Source organism: Pterocles gutturalis, unplaced genomic scaffold (assembly GCF_000699245.1).
Source record: "Pterocles gutturalis isolate BGI_N339 unplaced genomic scaffold, ASM69924v1 scaffold377, whole genome shotgun sequence".
NCBI lineage: Eukaryota > Metazoa > Chordata > Aves > Pterocliformes > Pteroclidae > Pterocles > Pterocles gutturalis.
In genome coordinates, this window is record NW_010109813.1 from 10,833 (window position 1) to 30,899 (window position 20,067).

The window sequence follows — 20,067 nt, forward strand, 5'->3', positions numbered from 1 at the left end:
CAAGACTTTCCATTCTGATTGCTCCAGGTAGTATTAGATTTGGCAATCAGAACTGGGAAGCTTATTTCTGTTGTGCTGCCCATTGTTTTGTCAGGCGATGCTGTGGTCATGTAGCTTTGCAGTGCAGATGAGGCTGGGCAAGCCTTGTGACTGCAGGACTAGGGATCTGGGCAGAAGATGGAGTCTATCATTTTCAGCTGTGGTGAGAAAGTGGTGCAGGTGGGCTATCGGGGCAAGAAGGCTTGTGTTAAGGAACGGGAGGTAAGGAAGAGTAATTGCCAAGCTGTCAGGATTTGAAAGGAGAATTGGGATAGTAACACCCCCTCTTCCTCCCTGCGTGAATTTACGGATAAGTCAGAAGGAAGATTGGCAGGATAGTGGCAGGAAATAGTTCGGCAGCCAGACTAGGACCTGGCCTTGGTTTCGAAATGAGGCAGAGAGTGGCTGTCCCTGTGTGATGGCAAAAACAGTGCTGGGAAGAAATAGTAGGGCAGGAGGGAGGGAATGCTGCCTGCCAGCACACAACCTTCTCCCCCCTACCTGGAGATGACTGTGAGCTGATTTCTTTGCAATCTGCCGATACTGTCCTCCTTTCCTTCAGTGCTGTTCTACCCAGAAGGTCATAGACTGCATCTGTTGACTACTCACTTCTGTAGCCTCATGTTGGTTCATGTAAGAGGTTACATAGTATTTTACCTATAGACTTATAGGAGCATCTATATGATACTATATAACTTAATGCCTTTTTCATCAGTTTATTCTTTGCAAAAAACCCTGGGAAATTAATGTTTTATTAAAAACATAACGTAATTTTCAATGTTGTGAAGTTAGCCAGTCAAGAAATGTTACGAGTTAATTACCAGTTAAAAACACAAAACCAAAACAAACCACCTTAGTTCCAGACACATGTTGTGTGTGTTATGGTGGGCTCTTACCAGACTTCCTCCGTGTACTGAACATGGGTCACATACTGCAACTTACTATGTTCTTGCTTGTTCAACAGGAATTGGCATCTCTTATTAATTCCACACTCTTCAAAGGTAGTCTCAAAAGTTCTCTAGTTATATTAGTAGTTCAGGGGTGTTCAGAGTATCGAAATGCCGATGCCGTATTAATGAATTTGTCTTCAAAATAGCTTTAGAGAAGTGTGATAGCATTCATACTTTAAATATGTGAAACTGACAAACAGACATTTAAGATCAAATATATTTAGAGATTTGAGGTGGTTATTTAGCACCTGAATACTTTGGAGCATTGTGCAGTGTTCCCTGTGTCCAGGGTACATTTCACACGGACTTCAGATGTGGCTGTGGGCTCTGAAGTTGGATACACGGAAACCGAGAAGAAAGTGTTAGTGTAAAGTTTTATTATAAGTGACCGGCTATGCATCTGTGGTATAGAGACAAGATCTTGCTCTGGGGACTGTATTTGATTCCTTTCACGAGATCTTCCTTCTTATTCCTGCTTTTCCAATTTCCATCTTCATTTTCAGTGTGCATTCCAAATTCAGAACGTGAAGAAAGAAACCAGTGAGTGAGTGGGAGGTTCTTTGGTCCTCCTGGCAGATTTATGTAGTAAAACTGAACAATTTAGGGAGGTTGTGTAGAAGCATGGTGTATGATGGTACCATGAATGTAATTTGTGTACGCAGAAGCAGCTGAAACAAAGATAGCTTACTTCATTCTGGTATTTCCTAACTACTAGTGCTTAGAAACTGCAACTTCACTGCAGTTTATTGCTAGGGATGATTTACAGAAATTCTGGGTTTCACGGACGTGACTGTTCGCAAGGAAAAATAGAAAATATACCTTGATCTAACATAAAAATACATAAGAGAAGTGTAATGAAGCTTGGCTTATATCCTACATATTTCTTACCAACCTGAACTTTTAAAATTGTGTGTGCTAAAGTGTTCTATATGTGTACCTAAGGTTTTTGAATACTCACCTGTTTCCTCATTCCTGCATTTTCTTAGAAATAAAAACATTTCTTCCTATAGGTTACTTTGGGTTCTTACTGTTCCAGTGCAGATGAATTCCTATTAGAAAGTGATCATAGATAATTTCACAAAGTTCCAGAATACCAAATTAATTTTTTTTACTAGGAATTTTAAGGATGCTGTTGTGTCTCAGTAGAACAATTCAGGAGTCATGAAATGGAATAGATGATGCAAAATTACCGTGGTAGTCCTTAAGAGAAGTTTTTTTGCTTGTCTTATGACTTCTGTAAGACCTGTGTGCCTATGGGCAGGCTCTATGTTTAGTAAGTGTTGTAAATGTGCAGGAGTTGGTGGGAGCTAATGTGCTTCAGGTTATGCTCATCTGCTTCTTATGGTTGCAGAGCTGCACAAAGGAAACTGCTTATAAGTCATAGGAATTCGTGATCAGTTCCATAGTAAATTAAATGTAGGCCGCTTAGCGTGCGTACCATATTGATGTTTCTGTTACAGAGCTAATTAAACTGGTTTGAGTTGACTCCTAATTCCAGGTGCGAAGGAATACACTTCTGGCCATTCTTTGTTAATTTTATGTGTGTTTTTGTTGATCTGTGGGGATATTACTTGTTTTGATGATGTTCTGTCCTAGTATTGGGTCTGTAAGCAATGTTTTAATTTTCTCAGTTTATGTAAATGTCAGTGCTTTATACAAATAAGTGCTGGAGGCTTCTCCCCATGGGACTGGCTGTGCCAGTAAATCTATTTTTGATGGGGAAGTAATTCGAATATGTAATCAGTGTGTTACTTAGCTTGGCAATTCCAAAATTTCTAAGGAATACAATAAAACTTTCTAATAGAGGATTGAACAGGATCATTTGAATTCTGACATAAGTGATTTGGAGTGTGTGTGTGTATAGTTTCATTAAGCATTTTGAGGGTTTAATATTTTTTCTGAATATACTTTTTCTTTACTGTTCAGGACTAGAGCTATAGTTAATCAAAGAAAAAGTGCAAAGAAGGTGTACATATTCTTTTCTGGTTTATGACTATGTAGCAAAAAATACTTTGAGAGTGGTGTTCCATATTTACATTCATATTTTTCTCTTTAACATTTTAGATGAACAGCTTAAAAGGTTTTTAATTTTTACATGATTTAATTATTGTTTTTAAGTAATTGTTTCTTGCTGAACAGATAAAAGCAACTCAGTTTTGAGTAACTGAATAGACATCATGTCTCGAGCACGGCCGCCCCCCCTTGTAACTGGCATCTCCCCCAATGAAGGCATCTCATGGACAAAAGTGACAATTAGAGGAGAAAATTTGGGGACTGGGCCTACAGACCTCATAGGTGAGTTAACAAAAACCCTTATTTTGAGACTGTACAGTGTCACAGTTAGGATATGATAAGAGATAATTTTTATTTTTTTTTTTCATGGTAAAATCTGTGTTGCGTGTTATGAGGAATGCTCTTTTCACAAATATGCACTTGAATCAACAAATTCAGGGATGCTGCCCCATGTGAGACAAATCAGAGTGACGATGCTTTGTTAGATGAACCCGTAGCCTGACTCAACATCCTGTGCTGAACACTGGCTAAGTATGAATGCCTGTGGGAGTGCATAAGAAGAGGGTGAATGTAACAACACACTCCTTTGTTACTTTCCCAGGGACTGAGAATTTCAGTATGGAGACTTTTCTATCAGAAGTGTTTTCAATTTATTGAGAGAGTCACTGGGCGTTGCTATTCCTTGAATTACTGTAAAAGTCAGTTTGTGTGTCTGCAACAGTTATAACAACTTGGGTTCAAAGATTTACCTACACATTATGCGAATAACCATTTCCTTCACTGTTTTGATTTTAAAATGGTAACTTCATTTGAATCATCATAGCTCTTGCGTTGAAAGAGGGAACAAGCAGTTTTCTCTGATTCTCCTGACCCTATGGATCTTGATCATCACTGCTCTGTTGCCTCTTTTCCAGGCTGAAAAGTCCTGGTGTATTTAAATTTTTTGCACGCATCTTTGACCCTGTTGTTGCTCTTCAGTGAATCTCTTTTGGTTTCACTACCAATGATGAGTGAACAACATTTGGTTACACGCAGTGTTCAGGATGTAAATACACTATGGCATAAATACTGTACTCTCACTTTTGTTTTGTATTTCTTCCATAGAACTCTGTTTTCCATGTAACTCCTACTAAACATCAAGCAAATGTTTTTTGTTATTTTGCACATTATAGTCCCATGATTTAATGCTTGAGGGTTAGTAGTCAGTTTGACGCTGTCATCTGTCAATTTAAGGTTTTGCCTGTGTGCATCTATTTTTGTTCATTGCATTTCAGCTGCTGTTTTATAGCATCTACATTGTAGCGCATCCATTCAGTCTCACAAGGTCATTCCGCATTTTTTTTCTAGTTTTTATGGTCTTTACATTCAGAATAAATATCAGCAAACTTTTTAACCTCTTTAGCATGTCATTTATGAATATATTGAACATCAGCAATCCCAGCACATACCTTGTCAAAACTTTCATTAGTGAAAACACATAATTTACTGTAACCTTGTTTCTATCTTTTAACAAGCTATTTATCTATTTGAGGATCTTGTCCTATAGTTGCTTAATTTTCTTAAGTCTTTCGGATGGAGTTTGTAAAATCGTCTGGAAATCCAAGTTAACTGTAACTACTGGAATTTCCCTTATTTCTTTTGCAAGTTAAGCATATGTGTACTTCAGTATTCATATTAGAGACAATTTATCTAATGTGTTGTGGAATCGTGACTCCTCTGAAGTCCATTGGAATTTTGTTTGGCTTTGCTAGAAACAATATTTCACTTCATGGCTGTAAACCAAGATTCACGGATTCAGTTCTTGGCCACCACAATGAACTTCATGGCCAAGCATAAGCTCTTACAATTTTCCCCTTCACTTCAGTTTGCTGCCCGTCGGAGGGGAAAGTAGTATTTTCCTGAGCTGCTAGGCAGTGTTGCGGTACACTAATGAATCTTTATTGAGAAATAATCAAATAACTGATGATGTTACAGGTGAGTATATTTCTGTGTATTTGCGTAGTTGATATACCTTGATAACCTCCTTAGTTCATTGATGTGATCCTCTCAGAAGTGATCAGTGCTAGGTTCTTAGGAAGAAGGCATCTCCTGAACTGCGTCTCAGTATTACAGCTAATTAACTGCTAATATTTTTTCTCATTTTTTTCGGGGTAACTCTTGTAACACATAGCTGCTAATAATTTCATGCTTTGAGGTAAAAATAAAAAAATAAATAATGGCTTGCCTTATTTTTTTCCTTAGCTCCATTCTCAGTTTTCTCTAATGACTAAGGCCCCAGACATGTAAAGATTTCTTTTCATGGTTAAATTAGGCATGTAAATATTCCCTGTGACTTGGATGGAAATACTTGCAAAAGTGGGCCTTTGTAGGCATGAGATTTAAGCAAGATTGAGTGAGGGTTTTATAAAGATTATAATCTGCTATTTGAGATGCATTAGAGTAAAATGAAAAGCAAGAAACTTTTTTTTTTATATATAAACGGAAGGTCACATAATGGAAGAATATGCCTTTAAGTTTCACTCAGGAGAGAGCTGCCTTGTAATCTGTTTGTATCTTTGAAACCAAATAAACTTTTTATTTGTAACTGTATAGCTCATGGTACAAAAAATCAAATCCAGGAGATACCTGCAACATTTATGCTCTCAAGGTTTAGTTTGTCTTTCAAGACGTTTGCAGCTGTATTTTGTGGATATTATAAAATTGTCAATATGTAAGTGTAAACAAAATTTGAAAGTCCCAATAAGAGAATTACTTGTGCCTATTTATTGAAAGGCACATTAAAGCTAGAACCCAGCATGATGTTCTCAAAAACATTTGTACGATGCAGCAGATTAAAATGTTTTATTTAAAGAGTTTTCTCTTTGTAGAAAAAAGTGTTGTATCTGTACTATCAAAAGGTCTCCTTGATCATACCTTCTATTTGTTTTAGAAATTGTCTTGTGCTATTACTATATCTAGTGTGGTATATAAAATATTAATAGAAACTTCCTTTCTTCTGTGTTTTTAAGATACAAAGGCTGTTTTGCTCCGTTTCAGAAGTGTTGGATCTTGTGGTCCTGTTCTCTTGACAGCTTTAGGAACCTCTGCTGAGTAGAAAATAATTGACTGATTAAAAAATTTTTGCCGTACTAAATTGCTGTAGCTCAGGTCATGATTTTTAAACTATTACTTAATTTAAGCATGAATTCAGACCTTTGAAATTCTAGGGTGAAAACCTCTTTATGAATGGTTCAGACAAATTATTTCAGTTAGTCATAGTTCCTACCACAATCATTTTTCCTTCAGAGAAGTTACTAGCATAAAACCAAAAGAGATGTAATAATGTAAACTGAGGTTAAAATCCATATGTCGTCCATCCCCCTCCCGACCCTTCATTTGTTCAGGCGTCTTTTAAGAAACAACTGTCATTGCTGAAGTAAAATTGCTTTCAGTTGTAGTAAGTTTCAGTGCCTTTCTGGTTTTTATTTTTTTGTTTTTTGTTTTCAAAATAGTTTTTGGCAGGAGTAAGTATTTTTACATCTGACAGCCATGGAAACTGCCAAATTTGTCTGCTGTGTAATGTCAGAGACTTAAATTGTGTAGAAAAAGTAAGTGTGAAGCTTTGGTACCAAGCCACATATGCTGACCCTTTTCTGTCTGTCCTTTAAATTGGTCAGAGCTTTCTAGAAATTAAAAACAAAAGCCAAGCTAGCAGAGGAGGAACTGCTATGCCTGACTAATTTATACTTCAGTACAGCCAACACACTACTACAGCATTGTCCTTTTGATACAAGGCAAAATGTTTCTAGGTAAGGGTGTTATTTAAGAAGAACCTAATGAAGTTGTTCTACTAATTGATCTGTATACTATAGAAATCAACATCTTGCCAGTTCTTCATGACAACAAAACTCCAGGTAGGAATATGGGAATTGTTCTAGATCTGAGAAAACAATCCACCTATTCCAGCATCCAGAGTCCTGATCTGACTGGAGTCTATCAGATTGATTAGTCAGATTGATCAGTTGGTCAGACTGATCTGACTTGAAGCCCCAGGAAGCCTTGGACCTTATATTAAGGTGCACTTTATATTTTAGGTGCTAAGAGGTCTTTTTAAACACTGAAGTTTGACATATTTTGGTATGCCACAGTCTTTTCCTACAGGTGAGCTTCATGGCTGAAATATATGTTGTATTTTTATTTTATAGTTTGTAATTTGTACTGGTGTTATGAGAAGGTTTAGAAGAGAACATAGATGAACATTACATGACCATTCTTTCATATCACAGGGGCAGTTTATTCAGTAGAATCACAGTCTTGCATCATGCATTTTGTACAGAAGAGATTGGTATCAATTAATCAATTAATACCTTTTTTTGACCAAAAAAACTTGTCTGTGTCTGCGAAAGTACTTCTAAACAAGTAAGGTCAGAGAGATATTGTTCATTGGGAATATTTTGTAGAGCTTCTGTATTTTTTTACTATGCAAAGTCACACAGAGTGAACTTACATACTTTTTTTTTTATGCAGTTTTGATGGAAGTTTCACATAAGTGCAATACTGAACAGCAGTTCTCTAGTGTCTTGCAGACAGAAGATCTATTGTACAACATGAAGGAAAAGTTGCAGTAGCCCATAACCGTTGGAGGAGTTTAAAATGAGCTTCAAGCAGCTCTGCATGTGTCTCATGAAGTGGTGGCAGGACAAAAGACCTGAGGTCACCTAGGGAACATCTGAAAAACATATTTGTGACTCACTGTAGTTAGCTGTAAGGGACTAGAGAAGGGTCTAGAGATGTATTTATGGAAAACATATGAAGCATCATAAATGCATTGCATTACTGAATTTCAAAAGATACTTCTGTTCACAGTAGGGTTTCTTTTTTTCTTAGGTTTAACAATCTGTGGGCACAACTGTCTGCTGACTGCTGAATGGATGTCTGCCAGTAAAATTGTGTGTCGAGTCGGACAGGCTAAAAATGACAAGGGAGACATTATTGTTACTACAAAGTCTGGTGGCAAAGGAACTTCAACCGTTTCCTTCAAACTGCTTAAACCTGAAAAAATAGGTACTTTTCTTGTCCAAATTCACATCTGTTTTCTTTGCTAAACAAAGATAAAACTGAGTGTTTCTTTAAATGAAATGTATGTTCAAAATGGATGCACCCTTTTTTTTTTTTTTTCTGTAAGGAGTAGCACTAAACTTCTACAATTTAAAAAAAATTCCAAACGAATACAGTGATTACTCTTAAGTGTACTAGATAAATACAAAATATCAATCAGCTCATGAGCTTTACACCTAAATCCTGAGCTGACAGTTAATCCTTTAAAGGAAGTTGAGTCCTCAGTGCCATTTCTTATTCGTAATTTAAACCGTTCTGCAAGACAGAAAGCCTTAAGTATTTCTCATGAGATTCTTAACCATTGAAATTATGTTGCCAAGCAGTCTAGGACCTCTCCTTAGTCTAGAATCCCACCTAAATACCCTCTAGATTGAAAATGTTTCTTTCAGAACACCTCATTGATGTAGTTGGATAGTTATCTTTACTAACATAGGGGTTCCCACAAGAACTATTTTAGGCTTTTGTTCTCTGCAGTGAAGTGACAGTTAAAAAACACATAATTTCTCCCAAGCTGTACTAAGATCTTATTGACAGAAAGGTGAATCAAGTGCAAATGTTACAGTCAAGCTTCTGGTGATGGGAGAGGAGAACTGATATTTTAAAAGATGGGTAAGTGTGGGGATGGGGTAATTTCTCATGTTGAGTATCTGATGGTTATGTTAAAAAAGGGTATGGCCAAGAATATGGCTGGCTGCATTTTTGGCTGAGGGCCAAGACTTATTGTGCCTCACCTTTACACATTGCTTGTGCTAAGGCTTTGGAAACAAAGTCAGTCCTGTGTCCACTGACTCATCCATCTTGGCATGTGGCCAAAGTTTACTTTTTGGTTAGTGGGCGGCACAGAAAAGGGATTGTCCCTAAAATATGCAAGTAAGACAACCTCCAGGTAATTGGTCATTTTGCAAGTAATAGATGACAAGGTTTGGACAGATAACAAAAATACTCAGAGGAATAAAAAATACTCTGTTATCAGGAAAATGCTCTTAATGTACGTGAAACTGTGCACTCTGCAAGAGGTATTGTTTGATGCCCAGCCACGAATACCTTTTCAGCAGCTGTAATAAAATAATTTATCATAATTGCATCCAGGTTGTTTTGCCATCTATCTTCCAATGTATTACCTAGGCATGCACTTTGTATTTATTGAGATTTTTCAAATTAATTCAGTATGTTAGAAGTTGATGGTGCTGGACCACCCTTGTTGTTTTAAGGATCTATGCTTTGTTTTCTCTAGGTATCTTGGATCAGTCTGCTGTCTGGGTGGATGAAATGAACTATTATGACATGCGCACTGATAGGAACAAAGGGATTCCCCCCCTGTCCCTACGTCCAGCTAATCCGCTTGGTATTGAGATAGACAAGTGAGTACCAAATGCCTTTAAACCACTTTTTTAGTGTTTTTCTCTATATGTGCGTTTGTGAATTCCAAAAAAGTTTAACAGTTTACAGGGCAGGGAAAGATTTAAAAATACATACATATATTAGCTGTTGGTATGCTATTTGATACTCAGAAGAGTTGTTGGCGCACATTCTATTGTGCTTCATAATCCTCATTTTGGATCATCAATTAGAACTGTAGATAATCTAAAAGCCTGATATATTGAACCACAGTGATGTTTAGATTTTGAAGATTGGTAAATAACCTAAGGCTCTGGATTTATTCATCGCAGTTATGGAATACTTACTGTTGTATTTGAGTTTCATGAGGCTTTTAAGGATGTTTAGATTGCTATCTATTGCTAAAATTGCACTGTAAAATGTGATTTATTATACCACATCAACTAGTTTATTTTATTGAAATATTAATACTGTTTTCCAACCCACAGACTTTTTTGCTTTCCTTCATACGTATGGTGGAATTTATTACATTTTTTTTCTGAAACAGAAACTTGATAGTGAGTGATAAATGGAATTCGAGGGGTTTAAATAGGACACTCTTAGGGCTTCAAACCTGCCAACTGGTAGAAATAGCATCAGGAATATTATTTCTCTTAATCAAGATACCAGCTCTACCAAAACCAAGGCTATTTAAAATTAAGTTATTAATAGGGGTCTCATCTGCTGAATACTCTGTGAGGAGGCGTGCACTGGGGAACATCTGTGGTGTTCATTGTTACCTTGTTCTGATGGGAAAACTGTACTTTCCCAAAAATCTTTATGGGATTTCTAGTGGATCTGTCTTCAGCTTCCAGCCTCTGGCTGTGCATTTCTTTCCTAGTCTGAATATGTGCATTTCTTTCTTTTCAAAGTACTAACCCAACTTTTTGTAGTAGGCTGAAGATTTTGTCTCTTCGTAAGTATTTTTCTCAGCCTCTGATGTAACTTCTGACTGTTACTTCTTTCGTCTTTTGCATCTTTCCATCCCTGTTAAAATGTGGACTCTAGGACTGCGGACAATACTTCAGTGTCTTACCAGAAAGCTTCCGGTCTCTCCTCCACTCTCTTTCCTGTTTGTAAATTAAAAAAAAAAAAAAAATGTAGTAATTCTTTTTTACCACAGTGCTGCACTGGCAACCAGCTGTGAGTGGCTTGCTAGCTGATTCGCTTGAATTGCTACTTTCACTGCTGGCATGGATGTACATTATCCTATAGGGATGGCCTGGATTCCTTTATCCTAGCTGTATCTTTTTGCATTTGACTGGGTTCCTCTATTTGTTGCTTCCTTGACAAGTCTGTCTTCTCAGTCCAGATGACAGTTTTTATTCTTAATGTTCTTACCAATTACTTATAAAAAATTATTGGTAATAAAACTGTTATTAGAGATGATGCAAGTACTGATGGAAGAATAATGTAGGCTTTAGTAAAGCTTTACCTACAGATGTTCTCAGGTTTGCTTCTCCACAGATTGGGGTTTTTTTGGTCATTAGTTCTTTAATTCATGTAATGTATTCTATTGGTGCTGCATAAAACTAAGTTTTAAATCAATCTTCTGGTAGCAAGTCTTTTTTAATATATTAATTTTGTCTAGTTACTTTTTTCAATGAAGCACTTAATCTCAAATCCCTTGTCATACATTCTCAAACATTATAAGAAACAGTTGCGACAGGCTGACATTAAAACTAATTTTCTCTGCTTTAATTCTGTATTTGTTGAACTTACAGCAGCTTTTCCAATATTTTGTCTGGGATTTAAGTCAGGATAACTAGTTCTGTTGTATAGTCCTCTATCCATAGGTTTCTCACAAAACTTCTTGCTGTAAATACAATTGTTATGACACAGTTACCTTTGATTTGTTCTTATTTTAACAAAACTTCTAATGTAGTGTTTGACTTCATTACCAAAATCAGTGGCTCTTACAGTTAAGACAGTGTCAATGTGATAGATCAAGAATTATTTTCCAGAAACATAAACAGCATTCATTTAGGATTTAATTTACAGTCATCTGTTTAGATGTTTGTTAAATAGGAAAACAACATTATTTTATTTTAAATGTTTAATCTGAAAGCATTAGAAAATATAATCTTAATGAAACCTCAGATTTTGTGTGAAAAATAAATGTTGGAAATATGTAAATACAGATAGAAAATAACCTTTTTGTGAGGGGGGAGAAAATAGGGAAATCTTTGGGCAAGTATAATATCAAGCCTAGTTCATTGTTCATTGATCTCCAAGTTCATTATAGGTCAAGCATGAAGATTATGGCAAGCACTGGTGTTGAAAATTACCAGTTTGAGAGAAGGACCACTAGTCAATTAACAAGTAGTAGTTGTGTAGAGGTAAGTTTTGGAGAGAGGAGACAGGGAAAGAAAGGGAAAGCCTGGTCTGCCCTCATGCTGTGAATGACAGCATGTTGTTATGGTTGTGAGTATAGATGGAACATTCTGTCTTTAATTATAAAATGCCTCCCCAGTGGAAAAGCTTTCATAATTTGCTTGAAAAATTGGAGCAATGTGATGTTTACTTTTATAACATAATCTCTAATACCATATAGTTTAACTGAATTCACACATTTGCAAATACTTGACGTATGGGATGGGTGAGCATTGAGAAGTTGTACAACATAGTGAAAAAAGGCAATTATAAATTAAGAAAGAGACTAGAAAATTAAGATGTTACCATAAACCATTACTAGATGTGGGAATAATTTGTTATTAGAAGTGATAAAAGCTGTTGGAATTTTGGGATACTTTAAAATAAAGCCTAATATGATGAAGGACAGTTGTGGATGCAAGGAGATGGGATTCTGCAGGATAAGAGCCTCTCCTTTATTAATACGTTTGGCTTCTTTATTTTTAAATGTGTGCAGGTTGGGATGTATTTTAATTTTGAAGCTGAAGTGTTTGGCATTGGTCTGACTTGGTGGGATTTACAACTTCTGCAGCCTGATGGCTGTTAAGGAAGGGAAAGGAGTGCCTTTTGTTGGTTATGCAAGTAGGGGTAGACAAAAGAAAAGTTTAAAGAGAGGACCAGGGAGAAAAACAGTGAAAAAGAGATGTGAGAAAATACGATACGAATAAGCTAGATGGGAGCACACTGAAGAAAAGGCAGGAGGTGGGTAGGCTACAGAGTGAAAGAAGTCCTCCCTCTAGAAAGTGGTTGTCAGTCATCAGCAAATGATACAGAAGAGGCAATCTGCAGCATGGGAATCACCCATCTGTTGTGGTTATTTTTTTTTTAATATCAGTTATGCTTAGTTCTAGAATTTCCTTTGATGGCTTTTTAAAACATTGTTTGTGGTACTTTGTCCAGTTAAAATGTATTTAAAAATTAGTCATAGCCTTTGAATCATTCAGGTGGATACTTTTAAGGTGTTGCAAATGGGATATTGAAATATTAGAAAAAAGATCCTGTAAGTAATGAACAGAAGTGCAGCATTTCATTAAACTATTGGCGAGAACAGGAACAAAAAAAATATTAATTCTGACTCAGTGGATTTAAGATTGGTGTTTAATTGAGAGTGGCTGGGGTTGAAGTGAACAGAAGGTTTAACTGTGAATTAAGGGAAATAGACAATAGTGGGTTTAACACATTGTATTAATAATTAGAATACTGTCTGTAGATACACTGTAGGAGTAATAGATATACTGAAAATACTCAAAATATGCACTGGAATTCTCTGTTCATATTCAGATGTTGCAAGGATGCAAAGTAGGAGAAGGATATTCACTCATCCTACTGGTTATTTTTTACATAGTCAAGATATTTTAAATGTTACTTGTATACACGGTGCGCAAGCTGTCGTCTTCAGCCTGCAAGTTTAACAGGTAGTAAGTGTATGTAATTCCTGCCTAATAAGCTCTTAATATTTTCTGAGAATTAATTGCTGTTCTTATGCCATACAACTAACTAAGAGTCTTAGCTGCTAAATAATAAAATAATTTCTGTTATAATGAAACTTGAATTTGGTGGTTATTCTGTTTCAGTGGTGATCCTTAAAGTTACAAATGTGTTCACAGAAGAGTGTTTGCACACACTTGTTCTGCCTTGCTAACAGTTGTTTGTTCATCTTTTAAAACACAGAACTGACCCAATTAGATGAGGTTTTTTTACATTGCTATCACTTAGTGTGTATTGTTTGTATGCTATGAAGTATTTAATTCACACCAGAAAAATAGGTATTTAAAATATTTAATCTTTGTGTTCTATTTTTTTTAATTTTCAAAATGGAGTAAAGACTGATACAAATCTTTAGTTTTGTGTTGCCATCTTTATGCTGGCTTTAAGTGCAAAGCAGGTCTGTGCCACCTTTCTTGCCAAGGAATATTCCTGGCTGTGGTGTGCAGATGTAGCCAGAAACCCTTACAGAAGGCTTAAATAGCTTGCAGGAAGAAAAAGACTGTACAGAGTAGTCCCCTCAGTCTGAGAAATATGGAAACTTGGTATACAAATGCTAACATTAACAACGATGTTGCAGTACTTCAGTTGGTTTTCACGGTTTAGAGCTGTTATAACAGCAGGTTGATAGGTTATGTCCTGCCAACATAGAATTGTTCAGAATTTTGAACAAGTTCTGGGAGACAATATGTGATGCTTGTTTCATAAAGGCACTAGTTGAAATCTGTTGGTGGAAAATTTAGATCTACATAAGATTTGTGAATTAATTGCTTGTTCAGATGTACCACGTGCTTTACCTCTCCTGCACGACAAGTCCTTGTTTAATCAAAGGTTCCCTGCCTCCTCTACCTACTCTGTCAGACTAAGAAAATCCGTGCTCTGCAAAGCAGTGACAGTGGTCAGACCTAGTGGTTGGTTAGAAGATTTTTGAATAGTGTTTGTTGTTTTGCATGTAGCAGAGGTCATTATGGTGAATCCATCTCGTACATGAAAGCAAATGCTGACATGCTAAGTACATTCCACATACTTCTGTATCCACCCACTCAATACAGATGCTTCCCTCTTCCCACGCCAGCTTCCGAAACAGTGGATCTGGGAGGAGGGAACAGATGATCTTACGCTGCCACCTAATGGTAAACATCAGCTTGCTACTATGAGATAGGAAAAGACTTCCTGGGGGGCTTTGATATTTATTTATTTTTAAGTGGCTTGTATGGAAATGCAGTCAGTTTTATCCCTGAACGTGATGGGCTTGTGGAAAATTTTATCACAGAGATGCACGCAGAAAAATTTTTGAAACCTACAGGAGAGATTCAGTGTATAGTAGTATATAGTGCTAGTTTTATGACATTAAAATATAGTAACACTTGCTGCTTGTAAGGCTGATGCATCAGTTGCAGGTACCAGCCTATAATCTCTTAGTGGATTTGTCTTGTCACCTTCTGCCATTTCTCAAATATGGTTGTCGTTTTACTGTCATATTTGTGAAAAACCCAGTTGTCTTTTGGTTATGGGAGAGACCTTTGTTAACACCTTCTGATTAGTCGTGTTTAGTCTACTTCAGTGTCCCTTATGCTGGTCTTCTTGCATGCATGATTAACACAGTACAGCTGGTACAAAGCCTGCTTCTAGGAGTCTGACTGGTACCAGACAGAGGGGGGGGAGTGTACAGCGGCTCTAGCTGGAGCTTGTTTATGCTGGTTGCTATTCAGAATCTGTGTTTATTTAACGCTGCTCCTTTTGACCTATAAACTCCTGTGAAATTGAGGTTCAAGTTACATTTTGGTGGCTGTACCCTGCTTTGGGACCTGCCTTTAGTCTGCAAATATTGTCATGGTATGCTGAGAAGCATACTATGAGATTCTGAAACTCTGGGAGCAAAATAATCTTTACTGAAAAATCACAACTTGCTAAGCTGTGTTCATAGTCAGGCTCTGTTCATTAGTATCCACTATATTCTGTTGCTGTTACTCAGTTGTGACTGCTTAGAGGCTGCAATTTACCCATGGAGATTACAACTAACCTTAAACCTCTGGAGAATAGAAATGCTCTGTATATGCACAAGTTCTCTAGCAGAATTCGTAAGAGCCGATATATGCTGTGATGTTAAATTAGACTCATTGAGTATCAGGCTATACAGAACCTAAAGTCTGGGGTAGTGGAGGAAGGGGCTTGTATTGATGGGCACATGCGGCGCAAGTGAATTGATTGTACCCTATGCGTTTTGAATCTGAAGTAGATGTGCACGCCCTTTGTGTGGAAGCAAGGACCACTACATCTGATACTGCATGACTGTATTAGATATACTCAAAATACATTTGAGGGAAGTGAAAGTGTATAGTGGCTTGAAACCAAATTTATTTTTATTATAGTTCTCATGAATATAAACAGTATGTGAAATCTTAATTACTTTTAACGTTGTTGATGGGTGAATAAGACTATTAAAAATGTTAGCTAGATAAACCTACTTTAAAATGTTAACTAGAGGTCTAGTACCAGATCTAGTTCTGTTTTAAATAAAATAGTCTGCCTAGCAAAAAGTACTACTATATAAATCCAGTATGTGTAGATTTGCTGAAATTGTAAAGGTAGTGAAATACGTAGAGTTGTCAAGGATGGTAAACTTTTCTTTTTCTGAGGTTTTCTAGATTCAGTTTGTGGTTCCCAGTTTCTTTTACAGTGATTGCTTTTTAATCAATGATTAAAAAGTACTCAGAGTTGCTTCTCAAAGTGATTCTTGTATAACAAGCAAGTCAACAGAAAAATGATCATCAATTTCATCGCATGTCAGCATGGTCTTAGCTTTTGCTGCTAATTCATATTCACCCCGTAATGTTGAGGTGAATAAAACAGAAGGACTTTCTTAAGTCACATATGTGCTTGTTTATAAGTAAATGGTAAGCAAGTGTTCGTGAGAACAACTTCCAGGGACTTATTTATGTCATTTACTAATGGAAGCTAATGAAACAAACTTATGTGTATGTGGAGTCAGTCTCTCTTTAGATGCATCTGGCCCGACGTTTTAGAAATACAGTTGCTTTCAGTTTGAAATTTTTAGCGAGCAGTTGTAAAGACAGCTGTAGCAAGTCATTCCAAGCTCCCCGTATCTGTTAGTGGAAAAACTACTGGTAAAATTTATGATAAAAATAAGGATACTACACCATAGTGTATAACATATTGTTAACATACCGCACACATTCACATTCGTGTTTCTACTCTGTTGTGACTGTGTCTAAAATATGTCTGCACAGATAAAAGCACCCATAAACGCATTGCTAATTTATGGTTCTGCACAAATACATCTGCTGGAAAAAAGCTCCTAATAACTTTCCAATGCAGTCAAACATCAAACTGGAAAAAACCCCCTTCATTTCTTTCCCACTGTCTGTGGGCAAAACTAATTTGCAGGAATTTATTACATCCCTAGCTAAATTATTGGTCTCTCTGTCTCTTGTAGGTTGTTTTTATTTTTGCTAGCAATTTTATAGCTCATGCATAAGCTTAACTGTCATGCATATATCTTACAGTCTTGCAATAATGAGGAGCATTTGGTAGTGGTATATCTGTTGAGTGTGTGTGCTTTTCTTTATAACCGTTTCTGCTGGATTCTGAGAAAATATATTGAGGTTCTGAAAAATATGAACAAAATTCTGCTTCTGTATTGTGCTTGCCCTTAGTGCTTGCACTGAAAGTCTGAGTCTCTTTTGAGGTAACTGAAAGCTTTTGTTATTTTTGGTTTTTAGCATTAAAAAATGTAGTTGACCGCAAAGATACCACCATGTGTGGGTTTAATATAAAAGCTTTTTTGGACAGCTATGCCATGTATCACATGTGAAGTAGTGTCCTACAATTTCACATGCCTACTGGGCATTTTTGGCTACTTTGAATGAAAAATAAGATATCTTAAAATGTATTTAAAGGAAGGAAAAATTTAAACTTTCTTCTCCTTCTTACATCCGTCAGCATTTTCTGCTCACTGACTGGCATTCATGAAATTCAAGGTCATTAGTAATCCTGAATCTCACTACTTACGTTTATAAATTTTTACATTAACATTATCATGTTTTCGCTGAACATAAGAGAAATGTTGGGACCCTCATTTTTAGTTGATATATTTGTTTCTCACACTGTTTTCCTTGTCTCTCTTTTTTTCATATCTGTCATCACTTTTCTGTGCATCTAATTTGATTTTTTTTTTTGGCCTGTTTTTAAAGAGTATTTTTTTCATGCCCCTGCTGTAATCAGGTGCTACTGATGAAAGACTTCTGAGCCATGTCATTATGGATGTAGGTCCTTTGTACCTGCTTGTGCTAATGGCCATTTGGATATAAATAGAAACTTAGAGGAAACAACTCTTGTTTCTGTATAATTGTACTTTTTAATGTGCCTGCCTTTAGATTTGCTTCACTTAATCTGTTGTTTGCTTTTTGTAATAACAACAGCTTTAGCTATCTTGAAATATGTTTAGATTACAGAAAAACCAAAACTAACAAATCATTGCTTTCGTGTCCATTCAGATGCTTTTAATACGTATTAAATACAATTCCAATAGCTGTCTCTGGATTGATATCCCCACCCAAGTTTAATCTCAAATGCAAAGTACAGCAGGGTTGCATTTGCGTACAGTATACTTTGTATAGCAGACTTCACCTAGCTTGTGAGCTTCCAAGAGGGATTTTATTGACTTTTGAGTTTGACATTGTGATCCAAAAATGATGTAGTAAATTTTTAGAATAGAATATTTCAGGTGGAAGGGACCTCCAATGATAATCTAGTCCAACTGCTTGACCAATTCAGGGCTGACCAAAAGGAAACTTGTTTGCCACAGTTAGTTTCTGAAGATGGGATGCAGCTGGTGGTAAAGAATAGAGTGGTGAGTGCACCTGGTGATGTACTGAGAGTGCATGGTGGAATGAACATGGCCGAGTGTTAAGTGTGTGTCTGAAGTGAGAGATGAAGATTGTCATGTTTCTGTCAAAAAGCACTTTAAATATTTTTATTACACTGACTTAAAATAAATGGAATAAATTTTTATATTAGTATCTTAGTTTCAAAAATCTGTTGTAGATAATCTGCTTTCAGAAAGAATTGGCTCACATGCTATCTTTGTGCATTGTAAGACTGAAGAAAAACAAACAAAATCTGGTGTTTGTCACTCGAAACATGCCCACTTTTATGTTTCATGTACTCTGGACAGATCAGTGTATTCTGTTTTGCAAGAGGATGATTTTAACTTGGCATTTCTTTCAGTGTTTGTATATAATTAAAGTATTCCCTGTGCGTCTTCCTTCATGACTCTGTGGGACTTCTGCTGCATGTGGGCCAGTAGACAATGACGGTGTGAGATCACTTACAAGCTGTCAGCCTGGTGATGTCCTGTAATTTTAAAGTTAGGTAGATACTGGTTCGTGGCTTACAGAGAATATTCTTTCTTATTTACTTGACCTGGTGCACTGATTTTCTTATTGAAAAGGTAGAGTTGAGTTTGAGTATATTCAGCATTAGTGGTCTTGCTTTTGAATGTTAGTAGTATCATGGTGACTCTGTCTATTCCTATTTTTCTAAAGGCAGCAGTTCTCTTTCTTCAGAAGCATTTTGTCCAGGCAACGTTTTCATCATATGTGTAATGGTGAAATTAAAATGGTAAAGTTAGTTTTACTTAGGTTAGATTTCAGTCTTTTTCCCAGTCACACTACATGTGTCTCTAATACCAGATTTAATTTCAGGTGAGATACAAGTTTATATTTACGTCTTGTTGGCACAAGATTTGTTGTTAGTTTTGGTGGTTTTTTTTTTTTTTTAAATGTGACCCTTTTAGTTGTAAGCTGTTCATGACAATATGTCTCACTGAAGAAATGAATATTCATTTTTCAGAGGCAGATTTCCTCAAAAAGATTTGGAGTCACTGTTTCCTGGGATGAGCGCTGATTTCACTAGTGAAAACTTTTCTGCTGCCTGGTACCTGATTGAGAATCATTCAACAACAAGGTTTGTTGCCATCATGTAATTGTTTTAAAAACAAGTCACTTTGTGTTATTTTGTTATACAATAGATGTGTCATTGGTGGTTGACATTTACAGTGATAGACCTGTAGTGTCCACTCATGTTTCTGCTTGACTAGAAACTTGAATCAAACAGTTTACTCATGTGGTAATGAGGAAACCTTCATTTTAACCAGACCTAATTTATGTCCTCTTTTTTTACCTGTCTCGGATGGAAGTTGTCTTTCTTCAGTCTAAAGCCCTTTATGAATCAAGAAGTTGGGCAGCATGGCCTTGAGAGGAAACTGCAGGTGTTAAGTCACAACTAGAGGCTCAGGATAAGGGCACTGAACAGATAACTAAGAGTAAAACTGTTAGTAGTATCAGTTAGCTTTTAGTTAACTCTTGTGGAAAATGCTATCCTAAAAGAATCTGGACAAGTGAGTACGAGCTTTGACTTAAATATCTTAAAATCTTGACTATTAAATTCATTTTTAAATCTAGTTCATAATACATACTTAGATGAATGTATTACATAAATATATTTTTGCATGTATAACTGAGTTCTGAAACTTTTGTCTGCTGGTGTTCAGATAATACTGGAAGCCATTTTTAGCAGAGATGTTGAGCCTTTTTTGTTGTTGTTTTCAACTGTGTATGCTGATTAGCATTTTGAAGGGAAATACCACTTGCAGATTTTTTTTTGTTTGTTT

The 20,067-nt window shown here is 36.3% G+C and overlaps 1 protein-coding gene across 1 annotated transcript in view; it reads left to right on the top strand.

The window, feature by feature from the left end:
• Positions 1-3,137: 3,137 nt before the first annotated feature.
• EXOC2 (exocyst complex component 2) overlaps positions 3,138-20,067 on the top strand; it is a 117,671-nt gene continuing 100,741 nt past the window's right edge. The window contains exons 1-4 of the mRNA XM_010073076.1: positions 3,138-3,284; positions 7,869-8,045; positions 9,334-9,460; positions 19,248-19,361. Coding sequence (XP_010071378.1) covers positions 3,167-3,284; positions 7,869-8,045; positions 9,334-9,460; positions 19,248-19,361 — 536 coding nt within the window. The 5' untranslated portion in view covers positions 3,138-3,166. The remainder of the gene's footprint in view (positions 3,285-7,868; positions 8,046-9,333; positions 9,461-19,247; positions 19,362-20,067) is intronic.